The sequence below is a fragment of the Cyanistes caeruleus genome, chromosome 15 (genome assembly GCF_971803275.1).
Source record: "Cyanistes caeruleus chromosome 15, bCyaCae1.hap1.1, whole genome shotgun sequence".
In the NCBI taxonomy this organism is placed as follows: domain Eukaryota; kingdom Metazoa; phylum Chordata; class Aves; order Passeriformes; family Paridae; genus Cyanistes; species Cyanistes caeruleus.
The window spans coordinates 92,585-114,105 of NC_141715.1; the positions used below are offsets into that span (position 1 = coordinate 92,585).

The window sequence follows — 21,521 nt, forward strand, 5'->3', positions numbered from 1 at the left end:
TGTTATTCTTAGCCGCCGGCCTGCACGGCCGCCGCTCCTTTTAGCGCCGTGTCCCTGCTCCCGGCCGTGTCACTTTACACACTTAACGCTATTTCACCCCTCCCTGCTATTTACAGACACCGCACCGCTCACTCCCTCCCCAGGCTCGGCAGCCGCGGAACTGCTGTAGCTCCCGCTGCCGCCTCCCCCCCGTCACCCAGCGGAGCGAGGCAGGGCCCCGGTCGGGGCACAGCGGCAGTACCGCTCTGTGCCCACAAGAGCTCAGCATAACATAACTGACTCAAAGGCAGCTCACACAAGGGAAAGAAGAAAGAAAAAAACATCTGCGGAGCTCAAAAGCAGAAACTCTGTATCCGTGTGCACTGACATCCATGATTTTTTACATTTCCATTATTTCTTTACATTTGACTTCATCCCCAGCAGCTGTCTAAGAAATAATGTTATTAAATCTTTGTTTCTCTTGGTACACTGTGAGAACTTGGTGTTGCTCTGTATGTGTGGCTTTAGCCACGCTTGTGGACATGTAAAGTCAGTACTTGGAGTCTTCTGGACACATAATGGGCAAAGTGTGTCAGAAGGCCCCGGTGGATAAATTGCTGTTCTGTACATCTGTAGTGGTGCTGAGTTTTCCTTTGGTTAAGGAGACCTTAACCACATTCACTGTGGGGAAAGCTGATGGACTCCTGACTACAGGGCTGGGGTGATGGTGCTGCCTTCTGCATGCCTTTCCTTTGTGGACACAAACCAGTGGAAAAGCAAGGCTCTGAAGCAACCAGGATCCTCCTGAGAGGGCCACTCCGTTCCAGCAGCAGTGCTGAACACACTCCCCCTCCTCTCCCAGTCCTGGCCAGCGCTACAGCAGGCAGAGGAGGGAGCTGCCTGGGGAAAATGGAATCTTGGCCCTGCTCCACCAGGTACCAACTTCTTCCTCTGCTAGACAATGTGCCTTCACACAAAAGATGAGTCCCCAAAGGATGGGCCTTGCAGGCTCTTGCCTTGGAGTGGGAGCAGCTCCACCCTGCTTTTATTCTGGTGGCAGCTTGCTTCCTCCCAAGGTAGAGACTGGTGCTCCCAGGGTGAGCAGTCCCGGTGGAATGGCCAGGCCTCCCAGCCCTGCAGTTTAAAAAGGACCACAGACACACAGAGAGAGAACCATGGACAGGTGAGAAAGAAATGCTCCGTGAGGCGAGGCTGGCTTGAACAGCTGCATCCTGGGCATTGCTTTGTTGTCTCCCATCACCCAGTTCTGCAGCCAAGAGGCCCCTGTGGTCTGTAGCACCCGCTTGGTTCACCTGAGACTGCTCGGGGAAGGCGGCCAGAGCAGGACGTACTGGGGACCCGGGTGCAGCAGCCACGTAGATATGAGGTCCAGAGACACCAAGCGGTATTGTCAGCCCAGGTCACAGCCACGCTGGAAGGGGAGCAGGAGCTGAGAGTACAGGTGGGGTCATACTTCATTCCAAGGCAGGTAAATTCCCCATAATTTTTTCTTGTTATTTTGAACTCTAACAGCAGCAAACACTTTGTGCTTCTCTGCGTTTAACATACAGTTTTCCAGTGAGTTGGCTGCTCACGGTTTTTCTCTGTTTCGCCACAAAATCGGTTGTAAGATCTTTTGGATCAAATCCCAACATCTCCCTTTACTCGTGGATTAGGAAGGAAAATGTTGAAATATGCCTATAAAATACCTGTGAAAAAAAATCAAAAAGGGTTGTGGGGGGCAAGTTTTTAAAATGCAAGTAATCAGATTTCACTCCAATGAACTTCACTGTTCAGTGAAATGGTATGATAATGAAATCATCACATATATACACACACCTAATATAACCATAATACATCTACTAGACACATGTCAATTATATAATTGATTATATAATGGCTTACACATTTCATAAATTACTATGGACCAAAAATCATATTCAGTTTTCTGACAGTGACATTAAGCTTTGGCTGAAATAAAAGTCAGGTTTGCTACATTGCATGTGCGCAAATCCAGAGGTGAATCACAAGCCCCCGTCCTTATAGAGTTCCAGCTCCTCCAGAGAGGCTTCAAACCTCACCATCTCGGGCAGTAGTTTCTTGAGCAGTTCAATTGCTTAAAAAAGGAAGCGTAGAAATTTATCTCTACTTTATGAAGAGCAATTCTCTGCTGCGACACAGTGTGTTTGTTTAAGGGAGCTCTGGGTGAACTGTTACATGGCAAGTGACTCCAAAATCTACCAAGAAATTTTACAATGCAGCTGCCAAAACCCACAGCATTGCAGCCAGGGAGGAGAGCCAGTGGCAATTGCTGCACTCATTGTCAAAAGTTACCAATCCTCAAGTACCTGCCATCTGCCTACCTTCCTAAACAGCATCGGTGGCTACAAAAACTTACTCAAGTGTGTGCCTCTCCAAGAGGCTCTGGATTTTCTTTCCTGCTCCTTGCAGGGAAGGGATGTCTTCTCTGTGACCCCAAATGAAGTCCCTCCTTCTGAGATGAACCCCAAGCTATGGGCCATCTAGAGCTGTGCCCATCTTAACCTATGAGAGAAAGACCGACACTTTAAAACTCGGGAGCGTCACTGTGCACGCTGAAAAGCCAGAATGCACCATCTCCGGATAAGGCACAGAATCACTCCAGTTGCAGACAGACGTTTTTAAGTACGTACTGGAAATAGCATGGGACACTTGTAGCAACATTTAGATTTTGGGTGGCCTCTGCCATGCAAGAGAAATTGGAGTGCCAAATCTTCCTAGGCAAAAATTCCTCTCCTTGACCAAATCAATCCTCAACTGGAAGGTGGCAGCTGAACTTTACACCCACGTGTGGTGCTGAATACAAGAAGAAATTCCAGTTTCCTTCACTGAAATGAAGGCAACAAAGATCTGGCCCCCACAACCCACCAGGCACACCTTGGCAGACTCTGTTAGCACATGTCACACAGGAAGAAGGTGCACGAGGAACACGTTTCTGCCTCGACACAAGCGCGAGGAAGTATGTTTACCTTCCAACATGCCCTGCAGCACACGGCCAGGAATACACAAATGAAGTACTTGTTATGGGGAATAAATAGACTGTTAAGGACTTTACTTTCATCTGTGTCCAGTCCTCCTTGGACTGAGTCCTGTCTGCCTCGCCGGTGGACTGGAGGTATTTCTTCCTAGACTCATCTCCCACCACGCGGAGGCGTTTAGCGAATGCCACACTATGACGGGTCTGTTGGAATAGGAGCAGATGCCATGTCAGGAAAAGGAGCTAAAAATGAGTAGGTGCAGACAGTTTCACATACACAGCACTTCCAGGGTGCAGTTACTACTGGTACATCTAAGCAATGATTTCTAACCTTTTATCCAAGCTTTAATAGCTTATTTCTAATTACCACCATCTTTATAACCAGCATACTCATCTGCCCCTGCAGTACACAGGCACAGGGAGGACACTGCAGCTATTTATACAACAGAACACGTAACATACCAAATTAAACACCCTAGAACTATACCTCACTTTTGAAAACGAAAGCTGGGCAAACATTTAGTGTGCAAAACACCTATACGAATAAAAACTGCTTTAAAGGCATCTAGCCACACACACGCCTATGACATTCAGTGCAGCAGCGACAAAAAAGGAATTATTTCCTTAACCTGTGAATAGTCATCTCTAAGATTCTGTGATGCAGTTGCCACTGCACACAGCCCCAAGCGACCTTTTCACTATCAGGCAAAAGAACAAAGGAAATCCCAGTTTCTCCCTTTTCGTCTGCAAAGAAACAGAGAAGGGAGAGATGTTCCTCAGAGGAGCACGGTAAAAAGAGAAGAGGCCCTGGGCCCAAGCTGCAGTGAGGAAATTTCTATTTGGACACCAGGCAAAAGCACTGGGCCAATGTTTCAAGTGCCACTGCTAAGAAATGTGCGTTATGCAGCCATGTGGACTTCATGTTTGCTTTTACACGACAAATCACACTCAAATATGGTATCTGGGCTGCAATTTTCTTTGAAAGGTCATTCTCAATGAACAATGCCTGACTAGCAAACTACTGTTTGGTCCACTTCTAAAAACATGCCACATCCCAAGTTAAGAACCAGATGCTTACAAGAGTGAGGTCCGTGTAATTTGTTTTGTAATATTATGAGAGTCAGCTTCTCTTAGGAATTTTAACTATATCAAGAACTCCAAATCATGTTCCATTTTCCTGTGTCTGAACCTGAACACCTTCTTATAACATTTATGTCAGGAATTATTTTAGCATAGTCCTTTGCCTTGAAACCCATGGGAATATAACCATCGAAGCCAATGAGGTGGGATTTGGGACAATAATGAGCACTTTATGGAATTCTTTTGAAAATACTAATCTTCGAGGTTGACTAGGAAAGAAACTGCTGCCTTCTGATTGCAGATGTGTTGCATGGGGGAGGGCCTTTTGATCACCACGCCCTGCAGCACTGGGCCTTTAGGCACGAGACAGCAGGACAAATTCCCGTGCCACATTAATCCACAGCAGCCTGAAAAGCATGTTAGCACACATTGCTGAAACAATCGACACAAGTTACTTTCAAGACAAGAAACCCAAGGCAAGCCCAAGCACACGTTGGTTACTGATTTTCTTTTAGCAGGGCCAAGTAAAAAGTCTTGAGAAGCTATCTGTAAAATACTCACACTCCGATATTCTTTTCCTCTGTAGCGGTCATCCCGACGTGTACAAGTGAAAGCCCTAAAGGAAAGAAATGTCCATGATCACATAACTCTTCACTACAAAGTCTCTGCCTACAGCTCTCTCTTCTCCGTGTCTCTGTGTCTCTTCTCCGCGTTGTCTCATCCCTACAGTCAGGGCCCACGAGGTACTTCGTAAGAGCAGTTCGCAGTCACAACAGAAGTATCTATAACAGTTGCCCTTCACCAGCTTTATAGAAAGTCGCCAGTGGTATTTCTTGAAAACAAAAGGACACAATGCAACAGGCCATATAGAGTACCACACCAGATTCTGCGCCCCGAGTATGCTCTTACTGATTTTTAGTTCCTTATTTCTAAGGGGAAAGGAACCTGAACAGTAATTTTTCTCTACTGCAATTAAAGCACAAAACAGCCGCCCAGTCGAGGACTAGCGACACTTCCCCACGTGAACAGCCGCTGACAGAAAGGACTGCACATCAAAAGCCTGTGTGGACAAGGTCACTGGCCTCTGCAGCCCTACCCAGACTACACCGCAGCCTACCTATTTCGGAAGCTTGTATGAAGACCGATTCAGTCCCTAAAAAGGAAAACGAACAGTAACCAGCAGTGAGGAAGCGCTGATGGTCGGCCTGTGCTCCAGAGGCCTTCGGGAGCCTCACGGAGAGCGGCGACCCGCCGCTCGGCCCACTGCGGAGCGGAGCTCCGCTGCCCGGAGCCGCGTGACCCGCGGCTGGGACGTGACCGCCCCGCCCCGTCGAAGGCCTCCCGAGGGGCGGAGGGCGGGGGGGGAGAGTCGGGGGCGAAGAGGGAGGGAGAGTGCGCTGCATCATCCCGGCGGCTGCGCGGCTCAGCCCCGGAACACCTAAGCAGGAAACTCCTTTTTTGGGTCACGGAAGTGCCATAAAAGGCGTTGAGGAACTGCCAAATATGGTCGGCTCGGTTCCGGACGCCGCGAGAGCGGTGCTTCTGTTCAGCCGGGACCGCCCCCGGCGCGCTCCCGAAGCTGGCACGGCGCCGCGAGCGCCGGAGCCTGGCGGAGGAGTCTCCTCCGGAGCCCAGCCGGGCTACCGTTCCTGTCGCTAGTGGTCAGTGGGCTTTAAATCACAAACAGCCGAGGTTTAGTTCTCAGTCCTCTGAGAACAGTGCTGCCTCAGAGATGACAGATTTACCAACTGGTAAGTTCTTAGGTCTCTTTCAGAATTTATGCCATTTTCCAGAGGTGGTCTTCATGCCTGAGGAGAAGGACTAGAATTGTGACTTCAGCAGGTTGCCCTTCCTAGCCAGTACAGTCAATTTTGGTAAGCAGTAGGGCACACTGTGTCTGGCAGAGATTACTAGGCACTTTACACTGTGCTAAGTGCATTCAAGACCTGTTTCTGCCAACTAGTCACAACCTTAAACCTATGTATCTTGTACAGAGCCGACCCAAAAAGAGAAACATCAGAACCCTCTTCTGTACCTGTACCAAGAGCTCTCATGGATCAAATTTCCTCTGAATTCAGTCTGCAGTGGTCACATAGCCCATGAAATGCATTTCAAGACACTAGGAAGTGTTTACTCTTATAAATACTGAAACACCTGTAATAAAGGATATCAGGCCCACACACTCACATGCCCTATGTTGTGTCAAGGAGGAACTCATGGCAGCCCTCAGGTGACCAGGGCTATGTTATCAACCAGCCATTATGACTGAGCTAACTGTATTTCCAGCCTAGAAACTGCTCTATTATTTTGACATCTAGTGAGATTTCTGACTATCTAAGAACACAGCTGAGATTCTAATTTTCTGACTTTAATTTCAGCATTGGAAGAATTGTTTTTCTGTCTAAGGTTAGCTCTGGAGAAGCCAGAAGACAGTAACTGTGGCTACTGCATAAGAGCTGGTGGTGCACCTAATGCAAGGACATGAGTATGCCATCCATGATTTTTGCAAGCAACTGGACATAAGATTGATTTCCTCTCCTTTCTTTAAACAGGTATTTTTTTCCAGGAGACAGATGGTACATGTGGCTTTGAAGCAACTGAAGGAGTCGGGATTGCTGTGGTGCAGTCTTCCTAAGTAGTAACTTCAAAGAAAGTCTAAGTCTGCACAATTTGATGATTTATTTTTTTTTTTTTTTTCCTGAAGGGTATTGTACAGCAAATATCCCAATGGCAGGAAAGCGCATTCAATGTGTTTAGAAGCCAAACAGTCACTTTCATTTTAACAAACACAATTACAAAGTAAAAATAAACCACAAAATAATGAACTGCATGTTCATAACATACAAAATTTGCTGCCTACTCAGTAGGTAACTACAACATTCCAACTCCTGAATATATATATATATAAATATATATATATATATATATATATATATATATATAAATTTACATTTTTGTAACAAAAATAGATTTTAAGAGGTGGTGGGGAGAGGGTGTGGGGGTTCTCCTGTTTGGTTTTTTTGGGGTGGTTTTCTCGTTGTTTTTTTTGTTTGTTTCGTTGGCTGGTTCGGGTTTTGGTTGGTTTTTTTTGGTTTGTTTGATTTTTTTGGGTTTTTTTGCCTACTTCCATCCCCTGGCCTTTCCTCTTGCTCCTCTCCCCACCCATTCCCTGCTCTTTCTTACATTCTTTGAGAAACATACCTTCCACTTTAAGGCAAGATGCAAAGCATCCACTCACACAAACGCATGACGTCAGCAAGGCTTCACAAAAAGGCACCAAGACTTGTAACTTTTAAAACAAAACTTCTGCCACATGTGAGTGTCTCATCAGGTGATATTTACATAGCATCACTCCAACATGCTCAAATACAGTAAGTGCTGTTCCCAAAGAAGTTTGAAATTCATTATAGCATTGTCACTAAAATAGAATTAACACTTACAAAATATGGCCCTTCAAACTCCAAATTATATAATATGAATGTGCAAAGATTTTTTTCCACATCAATAGTACCTAAAGGAAAGCAAAACCATGGCACATGTACAATTTACATCAGCTAGATACTTAATCAAAAGTCCTTTCTTCCTAATAAAAGACTATTGTTTATGGGGAAAATTATATTGAACTTATATCCACAGTCCATGCAAATGAAGTCATTCAAGAGAGGTGGAAAACTTAAGCAGCAGTTGATTCAGGCAGCTGATGTTTAAACTAAATAGCCTTGCAACGTATGGTGTTGTGGGAGTAACTGGAAACTCCATGTCTGATAACACCAGTGGAAAAGGTGAATTCTCCTGTTCCAGAAGGTACTCAGCAGATTTCAATTGTCCTTGGCGAAAAGGCTGAGTTCATGTCTGAAAGTGCTGAGGTCACCTGTGAGCTGAAATTGGTGGCAACTCCTGGAGATGAGAAGGAGGTGGCCACTTGGGTCTGAAAAGTGGCAGAGCCAGAGGGGTAGGTGGTTGCAATAGAAGGGGATGGGAATGTGGTGTGTGCAGGGGAGGAATAGGAAGAGGGAGCAGGAGAAGAATACGCTGTGCGCACTGGGGAGGGGTAAGTGGCGGCCATGGAGGGGGGGTAGGACGTAGTTACAGAGGATGAATAGGCAGGAATTGGGGAAGCAGTTGAGGCTGGAGCTGCCTTTTCCACTTTCTTGTCCTTCTGCCTAAGGTGGATTTTAGTGTGCCTCTTCCTCTCATCACTTCTAGCAAACTTTCTGCCACAAATGTCACAAGCAAATGGCTTCTCTCCTGTGTGTGTGCGGATGTGTGTAGTCAAGTGGTCACTCCTGCTGAAGTTCCGCATGCAAATGCGGCACTGGAAAGGTTTCTGTCCCGTGTGGATGCGTATGTGCCGCGTTAGCTCATCCGATCGTGAAAATCTTCGGTCACAGGACTCCACTGGGCAGGCATAGGGACGCTCATGAGGAGGTGTCTTGCTGGGACGGTTTGGGTATTTCCTCATCCTGCTGGGTTTGATCAGCTGGGACTGATAATTAGTGTTGAGGGTCTTCAACTCTTGGGAGCCAGTCTGCGTAGCAAATGCCTTAATAGTGGACAGTGGTGTGAGAGAAGGCTGCTGTGCTCTGGTCTCAAGGGCTGGGAAGGGCTTCTGATCAGCTGGAACAATACTGAGTTCACCCTGCTGCTGAGGGAACAAGTAATCCGGGATCATTGGCACCTGAAAGTTGGTTTTAGCAGTCGGATAAGCTGGAGGTGGATATTGTATGGGGGCTCCAGAGGGGTTGGGGAAGGATTGGGTCTGGGATTCAGGGAAAATGTCAGAGCTGGAATTAGGAAATGTTGGTGCAGCTGAATAAATTGGATTGTTCTCGCTGGCTTGGACAGAACAGCTCAATGGGGAGCTCTGCGAGGAGGAGGATGATGAGGATGAAGTAGGCGTAGAAGTGGGTGGTGCATTAGCCATGCCCACCAGCCCACTGACGAGGCTGAAGAGGGGCTCTGGCCATAGGGGGTTGCTGCTGTTGGGGGCTGGCTCTAAGGAGAAGCGCCCCGTGTAGGTTATTGGTGGCAGTCGCGTCGTTTGGTTGGGATAGCTGGTTTCTGGCAGGGTTTTCTCGTTGTTCAGGGAGATTTCGGGGAAAGTGTCTGCAAAGAGAGGAATAGCGATTAATTCCAGCAGCCACTGCAGCTGCTGCCGGTGCATCGTGAGCCATCCCTCTCACAGCGCAGCCCCAAATTCTGGTTAATAACTAATTGAGCGTAACATATTGCAGCGTCGCTGGCAGGTCTCCAGCCACAGCTAGTCCGGAGCCGCTGACGCACGCAGGAGAATCCCCCCGCGCGGCCGCCGGGACAGAAGCGACGCTGCAGCGCGGAATTCCCGCAGGCGTCGCTGCCCCCGCCGCAGACCGGGACTCCCCGCCCGCCTGGGCGAGGTCAGAGCGCTTACCTGCCGCGAGATGTTCGAAGTGCTGCTCTCCGGGCTCCCCGGCGGCGCCGAAGCCTGCACTCTCCGGTGCCCCGGACGGGGCGAGGAACTGGGGGCCCCCGCCGCTGAGCAGCATCATCTCCTCCAGCTTGGGATAGTGAGTGTCCATGGCGGGGGGCGAGTGCGGGAAGGCGCCAAAGGGGTCGGAGATCTGCAGCGGGGGCAAGAGCTGCATCTCTGCCTTGGCCGCGGCCATGAGGGTGCCGGGCTCCGACTCTGACGGGTGATGGCGCTGCCGCCGCGGAGCAGGCGGACGGGCCGGCTGCTGCGAGGAGGCCGGCGCCTGCTCTGCGCCCTGCGCCGCTGTCGCCCCGGCGCTGCCCGCTGAAAGCGCTCGGCTCCCCGCCCGCCCGCCCGCCCGCCCGGGGCTCCCCCCGGCTCTGCCCGCTGGAAGCGCTCAGCTCCCCGCCCGCCCCGACACTGCCTCTATATATCGGGTCTCACCGGCCGCAGCCCGCCCCGGCCCTGACGTACATGGCCATATATGGAAAGCAGGAAGCCCTTATATGGATGCGGGCCGGAGGACCCCTCCTGGCGTCAGAGCCTGGCACCGGGGAAAGCCGGGCCGGGGGACCCCGCCCGCCCCGGGCTGAGGGCCCCACGTCTGGTGCAGATCTGACCCCCGCCACGGACAGCGGCGCCGCAGCGCCGCCGAGGCATCGCCGGTCCCGGGAGATCGGGTCGCCGGCCCCCGCCGGTCCCGGCCAGCCAGCCGGAAGCCCCCGCTGTACTTTCCATATTAGGAAACAACCTTATAAGTCTCGATTCCGGCGGAGGCTTCCCTCTCCTTATATGGCTGTTCCGGCCCCGGGTTGGGGGGGCGCAGAACGAGTCTGCAGCCGGGCGCGCGCCCGCCCCCAGGCAACAGGAGCGCGCGGAAGCCCCGGGCCGCGGAAGAGTGAGGCTGATGCCCGGACGGATGGCACAGAAGCCTCGGGGAGCACCCGGCAGATCCCGGGGTCACCGCTGTGTTTTCGTGGGCAGAGGTCCCCCTCTGCCCACGTTTGCTCATCTCGCACTACTCGCCTCCCCTCCGTCTCCGCGGAGGAGCCAAGCCCCGGCGGCTCACGGTTAGCGGCGCCGCGCCCGCGGCAGCCTCAGCGTGGAGTTCTCTGGGTGCTGGCAGCGCGCCCAAGGCAGGAGCTGCCCGCTCCCAGAAAAGGGGACTCTCTGGGATTCCAGCGGCCTGCGGGGCTCGCCATGCTCCGTCCGCTCCCGACGAGAGTGGCGGAGGTCTGCCCGTAGTGCCAGACCGTGCCAGACCCCGGCTCTGTGCGCCTCCTTCACGTAACGGAGAACGAGGCACTGATAAACAGAGTGCCCCAGGTGCTACACGGCCGCAGCCGCCACTGACTTCAGAGCGATGAAAAGTGACAGCGCTCGGGACTCTGCTCTCGCGGCCTTAGGACTGTCCCCTGATACGTCAAATGCTCTTTCCTGCCCCCCCCCTCAAAGCGCTGGCTGCGCCCTGCACCCGGTCCCCATGGAACCCTCGGCCATCTGCTCGACTCAACACGTATGCCGAGAAGCCGCGGAAGAACACTCCCCGGGCCGGGGGAGCCTCCCGCGCTATAAATAGTCGCTCGCCGCGGCCGCCGCTCCGCCCCGCCCGGGCAGCCCCGCCGCCGGCGCGCGGGGCCCCCCTGGCTCCGGGCCAGGCGGCACCGGCGACGCAGTGCGGCCACAGTGCGCGTGCGCGGCGAGGGCTTCCCCGCAGTGTTCGGGGCTCCGGGGGCGGGGCCGCAGCCGTCGCCCGCAGCCCAGCGCTTCGACGGGTCAGATGCCGGTGACCGGGCCCGAAGCTCCGCGGTGCACGGTCTCCCCATCGTCAGGTGCAGCGCGGGACTTGCCGGGGGGCCGGCTCGCCGCCGTCCGCGGCTCCATGTTCTGCCCCGACGGCGCTCCCTCTGCCGCGGAGACGGAGCGTAACGGCAGGCGACTTGGTCGCCTTCCTCTTCTGGTCTGGCCCGGTTCGCTCGGGGCACCGACCGCGTCGGGGCGCGTCCCGCAGCGCCACTCGCGGTCGACTGCAGAGCTGGCTTCTCTCCGCGAAAATCCTGGCGCCGAGCTGGGCCTGGCCACACAGCGCTTTATGCCAGGCGGCCTTCTGCCGTGGGAAGGCAGCTGCGTAAACCGCTAGGCTCTACCGCCTTTGTGATTTATATTCAAGTTGCTCGCAACTTGAGAGGCCTCTGTCTGCTCGCTTTTATAGAATATTTAGACTTTTTGCCACGTGTACGGTTTTTAACTGAGTTCCTATATTTAGAACCGTGCCTTGTCAGTAACGTTGTGCAGTGCCTCTCACACTGATGCATTACCACCTTAAAATTGGCGATGGGCTGCAGCAACACAATGCCTCCAGGAAAAACGTAGATAGCTTCTGCTTATCTGCAGCTGCTATTGCTCAATGGTAGCTACTACACGTCTGTTCTTTGTTACTTACATAAGGAGTTACCTACTCCTTATGGAGAGAAATCATACTAGTTTTCACTAGTTTGCACCAGGCCAAACCTCTATTTTGAAAATGTGATTTGGAACTTTTCCTTTTTTAACATATATCTGCTGCAGGTTTTGTGATGTCCCATACAGAATGATTTCAACTAGTCTGATTTTCATCAGCATGTCACAATATGGAGCACTGTTAGAAAAGGATGAGTAGCAGAACCTTTTCTACAAACACCGTACTTTGTTTTGGCTTCTGAACATCTTACTGACATTGCATCTTCCTTGTCCTCTTTTTTTATTCTGTTCCTTTTCAAGATCAGAAAGAGGTGCCTGATTCCTAGAGAATTTAATTCATGTACTCTGTATATTAAACCAAATATTCCTTTACAGATATTGAAGGGCATGATTCAGACAAAGTTGGTTTATTGTCAAAATCTGAAATCACAGATGGAAAATCTATTCCTATTTTTTTTTCAACTACCTTCATTTTTATCAATGTAATTCTAATTTATAAATTCACATAAGAGAAAGCAAGAGACCTGATGTAAAGTTGCAGATAGAGTAGTGTAACTAGCTTCAGCTGCACATAAGTTATAGTAATAATGTTTTGCAAAAGACTGTTTTGGAGCAGTTGCACCATTCTGGTGAAGTTTGCTGGCTTCAGGGAAGTACTGGAGAGGCTGTGGATGACGTAAAACCTGTGCACCAAGCCAGGAAATTGCCTGTTGTTATGAGTTTTCCAAACTCTTCTTCTGTGTTGCATTTTCTTTTTCTGAATACAACATTAGGTATGTAGGAATTACATTAAAGGTGTTACATTTTAACTGTTGAGATCTGTGGGCCTGATTTTCTCTCAGCCTGAGGGAACTGCAGGCTGTCAGTGGCAGATCTGTTTCCAAGAGAAAGTTTCTTGGGAGATCTTGCACTCAAGGACAACATTTGTTAACCATCTTACTTTCTCAAAACAGTTCTGCATAACTGTAGATAGCATGTTTTTCTCATCCCACCAATGGGACAAGAGGTGGTGTTCCCTTACCCAACCCTGTAGTGTAAGACCCTATACAAACTGAAAAGTTCAGAGAATAAAGGCCCCCTATTCCTAACAACTCGTGGTGTGTGTGCTGTGAACCCACACTGATACATCGTGTCCAACAGCGACAGAGATCCAAGATCTGTTTAGCTGATGTAGCCAGACATTTGTGTTTTTTTCTAGGTAGTATGATTTGCATGTCCAAAGAATTTGCTACTACAGACCAGTATTTGAAATTCAAAATCTTCCAAAATGGCAGTATTTTAATAAATTTGTAACACTTCCCTTAACGCTCCTAGTGAAAGCACAGAAATGTAAGACACTGCCACTGGTTCAGTCACAATTTTATTTGAAAATGTAACTGTTCTGGCTCTGATTGTCTAGTGAATAAACATGTGTAATACACTAAGTCCATCACTGTCAAATCTATTTGTTGTCTCTCAATATATTTCAGTGAGAGGGGTCCTATTGCAAGGACACAGAGTGCAAAAATGCTATGAGGTCAGGGAACCCAGAGAAAAGAGAATGGTTCCAAAGTTAAAAATTACCTGAGACGAATCCTTGGTTTTGTTTTGCTTGCTTTATTAGTAGAGGCTGGTACAAACTATTTTATATTCAGCCTCAGCATAACTTTCAATGTTTAATTTTTCACTCTTTTTTTTTTTTTTTATTCAAACTATTGTGCCAATAAAAGAATCACTATGCCTTTATGAAATGTTTCCACATGATTACAGATTTATCTCTCAGTTACTTTTTGTTAACTGCTGCTTTCATGATGAGCTTACTTTCAGGTCTTTCTAACTCCTACTGCGACTAAAAGTAAAAAGGTCACTGTTACTGTCGGCACTGAATTAACTAAGTTCACCTCTGAAAGAAAGAAAAGTTAGCCAACTTTGTAATTTGCCTGGTGTTCTAACATTAATTTTGTTTCAGTTAGATGCACTTTTCACTTTATCCACAAACATAGTTTCTTTGTGTCTGGAATGTCCATTGACTTTTGGCAAAATTAAGTAATTTTCTTTCAGAACTGTTGTTTTTACCTGGATATGTAATAAGAACAGCAGGAATCATAATTTCTCTAGGTCTCTTATTAATTGTTCAGATACACACGCCTCAACTGTCTTTATCCAAAACCTCCGATTACCTCATTCTGTTCTCTTCTCTGCTTTCCCAGGGTACTGGTTTTAATACCCCAGATCATAGAACAAGCTTTATGTGGCTTTTCCTTTAAAAAGTTTCATTATTCTCTGATTCTGTAATTCTCTAGTTATTATGTTGTATTACTCTATAAGCCTGAATAATTAGAAATTAGGGGGGGATTGCAGCTTTTTAAAGTAATGCTGCAGAGTTGTTTCTTCCCTCTCACTCTCCACTCCAGAACCAAGCCATCTGACTATAAAAACGGTGACATTTCTGTGTATTGTAATGTAAGATACTCTAAAGATCTATGAGATGTATTTATAATTAATTTTTTCTTTCTGTTCAGTTGCATTCATTACAATTAAAGTCTATCACTTTTACATGGGACATGGAGTGGATACAAATGAACTCAAAAATGAGAAAATACTTAAATTTAAGAAGCCTTTTCAGTCCTATGTGGTGTGAAAACCACATCTTTTTCAGCAATTTTTGAATGCATGGCTCTGATCTAATGAGTGAGATTGACGGCCCTGTGTTTGCTGCAAAATTCTTCCCCCATTCTGGTCTGTGATTCTGTCTGCTCCGTACACAGGTCCAAACCGTACTGCTCCCACTGGTCGTGATGGTGCTGTCTATCTGTGAGAGGGAACTCTTCCCTGGTATTCAAGAGTAGGGCTTGCTCTACAAAAATTAAATCAAGCATGGAATGTGTAAGAATTGGGTTGCTTGCTTGTTGTTTATCTTAAGCTCAGACATTATAGGTGAAAAGATGATGTCATCAATTTTTTTCAGCAATCTAAAGCAGCTGAGGGCTTTCCTCTCAGGCTTTCATGATCTGATTTAAAGAAACCCTATAAAAATAGTTCATTTGGGATGCATTGATTAAGAAACTTCAAGAGCTTATACAGTACTTGAAGTATTCAAATATCACCCCTGGTGCCAAAGAGCACCTCTGCTCTGCTGAACCTTCATCCTCCAGTTTAGGTAATTTGATTGCAATTGCCAAGAGACAATGCTTACCTCCATTTGCTGTTAGACCTGTGATAAATGGTATTAAGTCTCCTGTGGTATCAGGGTGAGTTAGACAATTCGCCATATAAAAGGCTGTCCTCTTTGTCCCTGCAGAATTAATACATATGAAGTATTGGAAAGGTAAAGGTAAGAAAGTAGCGGAAGAAAGGCAAAGCAGGTAACGATTATGATCATTCAACAAATGCTATCGATGAACAAAGACAACGGATGCCTCTGTCACTGCTGGGTTTTCATTGCTACTCTTACACAGGCACTCATTTTCTTCCTTTGGTAGTAATAATTTCACATGTTCACGTTGTGTTTCAGAACAAAAATCACTGATGCCATTTACCATATGTATCTTTAGAGGTGAAGGGTTGTTTAAGATGCCACGCAGACCCAGTGGTACTGAAGCTGAGGAAGTCTTCTGACTTCATTAAAAAGGAAACACTAATTATAAGCAGATTAAAAGCAAATTACATGTTTTTCCTTGCCTAGCATGACCATTGCCAGAAATCCTATAGCATGCTGGATGAACATATATGTGGATTGCTATTCACATGGAAGAAAAGACCATAGGGGTTTTATTTCTCCGCAGGACTTTAAACAACTTTCATAGGTATTACAGTTACTTTCTGATCTGATCTAGTAGTTTCTTTGTAATTTGACTTACTAAGGAAAAAACAGTAAAGTACAAAGGAAAAAAAAAACCACAAAACTACATGGATTTCAAAGCCAGGTTGACAGACTCACAATTCTGTAATCAGACACTATGTATACCAGTGGCGAGGAATCTTTATCCAGAACTTCCACAAGGTATGTAAACTTTATTGTGCAGCTCCTATTCATGTATAAAGATTAACTGAATGCAATGTAAGGAATGTAAAAACAAGGGAATGAGAAACTGAGAGCTTTGGTACCTTTTCAAGATTTGTTGTCTGTATGAAGATAGGACAACTAACATCAAAGCATGTGACACTTAAAATTCCTCACAAGCTTTCACGGCAGAGAAGACTGATTTTCAGGAAGACTGATGGACTGGTAGATAGGAAGTTCTGTGAACTTTGAGTCTGAGCTCTTTTAAATTAGATTGTGTAGGTTGCTGCACCACAGCACTTCATCATTAAGAACTACTGCCTATATGAAACTGTATGCCTTGATGTAGGCCTTGTATTCTGTAGAAGTTGGACCGGTGCTAGCGACAGACAGAAAAATGTTTTCAAAGAGAAATTTAATTGTCTGTTTCTAGCACAATACAGGGAACACATTCTGCAAGTAGTCTTACATAACCCAACCTTGAGAACAAGCACAACTCTGAGAGCACAGAGTGCTACAAGTTGTGTTTATTTACACGATACCACAAAACCACAGAGGCAAACCAGCCTGACAACAAAAGATTTGGGAGTCAGGTGGCAAAACACTAGAAAATTCATCATGGAAATACCTATGAACTATGCTGCCTTTTTGCTTAACCTGAAATATATATGCAAAGTACTCTCCCTCTTACATGATAGCTCACTAAGAAACAAAGTACTCACTACTGTGTACTCAGCATGTTATAGCAAGGGTAGCAGTTTATGGTTTTGAAAGTTTGTCTTCCAGTTTTAGAAACCTCATGAGTCTGGTTTTTTTCCCACTCTCACTGCTGGATATAAAGTATATAAAGGATATAAAGTAACACACAAAAAAAAAGACTGTTATTACAACAATCTATCTCGCATTTGCTCCAGCCTGTAACAAGAATTCAGAAGACTGGAGTTTCATTCTTGGATTCATTTCCTAAGAGATTAAGTCTGTCACTTAGAGAATGATCTCTCTAAATTAAAAAAAAAAAAAAAAAATAGCATTTTTTTCCTAATATTTGGGTCTTTCCAAACAAATAATGGTTTTTGTTTTGCTGTGTTTGCTGATGGAGTTGGCCAGGATCTATAAATACCGTTTTAAAGAAGTCAGCATAAGAGGTTACTGGGAGTTTAATCGGTAAGAATATGTTTTAGGGATTGAAAGACATTCCTAGTTATAGCACCTTCCTATTGATGTTATCAGTGTTCATTCTGTGTTTGATGGACTGCTACATGGTGCAAATAAGGTGGTGAATTTCCTCAAATTTGTATCCTATGGCAGATAAAAATACAGTGCTAGTAATTATTTTGAATCAAAAGGGATTTAAAAATGCACATAATTGCCAAATATCTTTCTTCCTCTCACTTACGTGTTTCTAATGTGAGTACATGACCTATCGCTATGTCTGGCAGTGAGCTTAAGACTAAGAACTATAATTTGAGGTTTCTATACTGTATTTTTAATTGGACACTTTCTTCTTTCAGTTTTCTTTCATGAGTGCTAATATACACATTGCTGCAATCACTTGGGTGAACATCTATGTTGAAACCACTTAGAGCCCTGTACTAGAAAAGATACTCTGCTCTTACTGCATCCTTGGTTATAAATCTGTCCTTACAGACCCCTTGCTATCATCCTCAGTGACTGTCAAAAGTTCAACAGGCTACAGCCTTTCTCTTGCCCTAGTTTTAATACTTTTTGTTTTATTCCTAATTGTAGATTTAAATTATGCAAGTCATTTATATTTCTTGTACACAATTTTCTAGGTTGCTAGTGAATAAACATTTCAGGGGACAGTATTATTTGTCTCTAACTATTCATCAAATGCCCATCTGTCTTCAAATTTTTTATTTAAAAATACAAAGCAGGGGGAACAGGGGGGCAAATCCTCCTTAGGAAGCAAGGTTTAGAGAAACTAAGCTTGCAATTGCTGTGAGTGTCAGTGCTGCTGCTGGCTCAGTATCCATGGAAACATGATTTCCCATCTTGCTGCAGGAATTAATTGAAAATCCCAACCCACTTGCTCAGGGAATCACTGCGATATTAACTCATATCCTGCTATGAGGCTCACTTTATTAGCGCAGATACTCTTTTCATCAGAACAAAAGGTTCAATTAGCTTTCACCAACTTTTTTTAAAAAAAAAAAAAAAAAAGCCATGTAAAACCTTTACTGCCTCAAAACCAGGGCAGAGAACATAGAGGCTACATCTTGGAGAGCTACAATCTCTCAAATGAAACTTGCCCAAAATGTCAACAACAGGAGAGGGCACAGAGTCAGGAATACTCTATGCAAAGACCATTAACCTAACCCTAACCCTGAATCTCATGTGCAACATCATATAGTTACCTCTATTTTTCACCTGTGCTACTAGCTGTATTATCTTGGGGGGAAAATTCAGACAGTCCTTCTGGCATATGCTGTCCATTCTTCAGTATCAGAACGTAACTTTGTCTTCCACAGTACGTTCTTAAGAGAGAATGTACAGAGCTTCAAAGAGAATAAGCCAAAAGGGACTTTTGCTAGGGATTATTGTTTCCAGCCTTCTCTTTGAAGGCTTTTCATTAATTACAAACATATGCATGTCAAGTTCCCTCTAGGTCTGCTTCTGGATCAAACATCTCTGATTATCTACCTTTGAACTTTCTTTCCTCCTATTTCCTGTTGAATTCCCTAGTTGCTGCCATCATTCCCTTTATTTTTTCCTGATCTCCAGATCATCTTATCTGCTCTGTAATCTTTCCTGTTTGATTTTTTGACATTGATTTTCTCCATTTTCATCTTTCTGATACTTTGTATTTAGCACCTGGTCCTTTTGTAACCATGACAACTACATAATGGTATCAGCAAAGGATCTCACTATTATCTGAGGAACCAGATCTCATTAAATGCCAGGGATGCTGCTTGAACTGATGTTTAGTGTCGTGTACCCAGGGGAGAAGTTTTGTTTGGAGTTTTCTGTATTTTATATGTGAGCCAGGAAGGGCCAATTTCTTATGTTAACTGGTATCCTTCACACAATTGTCCTCTATCTTTTGTTTCCATTATTGAGACATAGAACCTCCCACAAATGTGAACCACTGAAGGAACGTTATCACAGGAACATGGATGGTGAGGACATTATCATATACTGACCATGAAGCTTTTGGATTAGATCAAAGACGTTATGCTGTGTTGCTCTGTTACATCTCCAATGCTGACAGTTTATAAGCCACTGCTCTCAAACTGTTAATTCCAGGTGCTGCAAAAACTGCATGTACTTGTTACAGAATAGTTTTGGATTTGTGGACATAGCTAAACACCACTGTTTTCTCTGAATGGTAAATGCAGGCAGGGGAAAAGTTTAAGTAATATTTTGAGCTGACTTGGTGGTAACTCAAGACACGTTAGATAAATGGTTATGATATAGGTAATCTATATATATATATATAAGGCATGTATTATATACCTTACAGGTAATCAGTAAGGTGTATATTATCTATGAAAGTGGTAATAGGATGAAGAAATACCAAAGACCAGTGGAAGATTACTGAAGTACAAGGACACCAGTATTCTTAAAGGAAATAATTTCCCCTTCTAGCTGGACTTACATGTTGTGTTTTATTGTTACTCACCACCAAGACTGAGGACTCAATGCGTGGTTAATCACAAACTGAATTTCATACAATTCTATGAAATGCTGCATTATGTAGAGTACAAATATGCAGCAATGCATCCACAGATTACTACATGCATGCTGGACCCGGTCTGTAGCTCAGACCAGGTAATGTTGCTTCTAGAATTTCTGCATTTTGCAGGTGAGTAGAGAAGGGAGGGAAGAGCAGTAGTTGTTTTCTTGGATTTTTTTTGCTTTATCGTTTACTATAGTATTTTCAGTTACCATGTATGCTATGATAAAAATCAAATATTTGCCTTATTCCCAGACTAAGGAAACCCAAGGAATTAACTTGTATAGAATACAAGAATTTGACGACACCTCCTCTTGTACTTCAAAAATAAGAGGAAATACAATGTGCCTATATTGAACTCACTCTGTTAACATTCCCATTTGCATTGCCTTTTATTTTTAAATTTTCAGCTTCAGTGGTAAATGAACGGGGGTTTTTTTGCATTGCATTCAATAAACATTAAATCCTTTGACAAAAAAATGTCACAGACATATTAACTACTCATCTCCCACCCTACCTCTTCAGTAAGTTATTGTTCCTGAACATACATATTTTTTACCTTTTGTTTCTCAAGGCTGGTCTGTGACAAAAATTTCGAAATAAAGCACAAGTCTTACTTCAAAGAAAATCTGAAGGCAAAGTTTACTTCAGAGTTTTGAAAGCTAAACCAGTGCTTAAGTATATAGTAAGCTAAAATTTGCAATCTTCCAATACGAAAAGTCTCACAATAGTTAGAACAGTGGTAGACTTACAGGGTTTTCTTTGTCTTGATTCCTCACACTGAGGAAAGAAGTATGATTGTAGTAACACATGAACACATCAATAGAGGCAAGGTTCCCCTCCTACTTCATGACTGAAATAGCCCAAATCTGGACTGTACTCTTACCTTGATTTTGAATTTGCTTAAACTGTTCTATTATTGAATGCTAAGAATTCTTAGTGGAAGCTGAGCAAGAATTTTAAAATCAGCATGACTGAAAACTCTGCTGCTTCCTCATTAATATGCCAGAAGGACTGTCTGACATCTCTGTGGGATGTCTGTGCTCTTGGGACTGATGATTCAGTGCAGAGCTGTTTGGAATTTCTACAAAAGTTCAGCCCTCTTCCCTTCTCAAATGGCTTCATTTTACCTATCTGTCAAGAAAAACTAAAAATAATGGGTTTGTGTACAATTACAAGGGGAAAGATGGAAATTTCAGTGCACAGTGTATTAGCTAACTCATTAGAAAGCAGAAACTGCAGTTTCAAAAACAGTGTGAAATATACCTCCCATGTTTAATTCTTTTTTTTTTTTTTCTACAGTTAGAAAAAGAAACTATGCTAAAATTTTAAGGTACATAATACTACTTAAGCTAAAGGAGGATGCAATTTAGATTTCTGTGAGGTCAGTTTGACAAAAAGCGTTCTTTGCTTGTCACAGTTTCATGAAAGATGAGGAAAAAACTGCTTAGGGCTAGCAACTCATAAATTCAATGGTAATTTCCACTGGAGCCTGCTAGCCCAGGAGGAGAAGAAGCTCAGCCTCAAGAGTTGTGAATGACTCTAATAAACAGGCAAACTCAAAGTCCAAACGCAGTGCAGCTCATTAACTGCTCCTGTAATCATTCTGCACAGGTCAACTGCTGTTGGAGCGAGTGGGGATATGAAAGATTACAGACATATACAAAGAGGAAAAAAACCGCATAATTTTTCCATATGCCCAGAAATTTAGTCAAACACTTTCTATTTACTATATAAACATTTCAGCTTTCAACTGCTGAGTTTAGGAATGGCCAATCTGAGCTGGCTGCAACAAAGGAAAATTTGCTTCCTTCACGTGGACATCTGCAAAGACAGAAGGCTGGCAGTAGGGGTTGAACTA

General features: G+C 45.2%; 1 protein-coding gene and 2 long non-coding RNA genes across 3 annotated transcripts; 1 reads left to right on the top strand and 2 right to left on the bottom strand.

Annotated features, from left to right (window-relative positions):
- Positions 1 to 332: 332 nt before the first annotated feature.
- LOC111935418 (uncharacterized) lies at positions 333 to 5,627 on the bottom strand. Its single transcript, XR_015276751.1, has 5 exons — positions 5,193 to 5,627; positions 4,637 to 4,691; positions 3,074 to 3,199; positions 2,378 to 2,523; positions 333 to 1,688 (listed from the first exon to the last, which is right to left on the bottom strand). It is a non-coding gene; the product is annotated as an uncharacterized LOC111935418 (long non-coding RNA).
- Positions 5,628 to 5,742: 115 nt separating this feature from the next.
- Positions 5,743 to 6,742, top strand: LOC111935359 (uncharacterized). Its single transcript, XR_002867663.2, has 2 exons — positions 5,743 to 5,826; positions 6,628 to 6,742. It is a non-coding gene; the product is annotated as an uncharacterized LOC111935359 (long non-coding RNA).
- A 619-nt stretch (positions 6,743 to 7,361) lies between these two features.
- EGR1 (early growth response 1) lies at positions 7,362 to 9,863 on the bottom strand. Its single transcript, XM_023935775.2, has 2 exons — positions 9,486 to 9,863; positions 7,362 to 9,181 (listed from the first exon to the last, which is right to left on the bottom strand). Exons 1-2 carry the CDS (start codon positions 9,718 to 9,720, stop codon positions 7,884 to 7,886), a joined length of 1,533 nt encoding a protein of 510 aa, XP_023791543.2. The 5' UTR covers positions 9,721 to 9,863; the 3' UTR covers positions 7,362 to 7,883.
- Positions 9,864 to 21,521: the final 11,658 nt, after the last annotated feature.

Excerpts from the sequence above, each read along its gene's own strand:
- EGR1 (XM_023935775.2), bottom strand. The coding sequence starts at position 9,720 with ATGGCCGCGGCCAAGGCAGAGATGCAGCTCTTGCCCCCGCTGCAGATC. Across the intron at positions 9,182-9,485 it reads CTTCGAACATCTCGCGGCAG|ACACTTTCCCCGAAATCTCC; the intron begins GTAAGCGCTCTG and ends CTCTCTTTGCAG.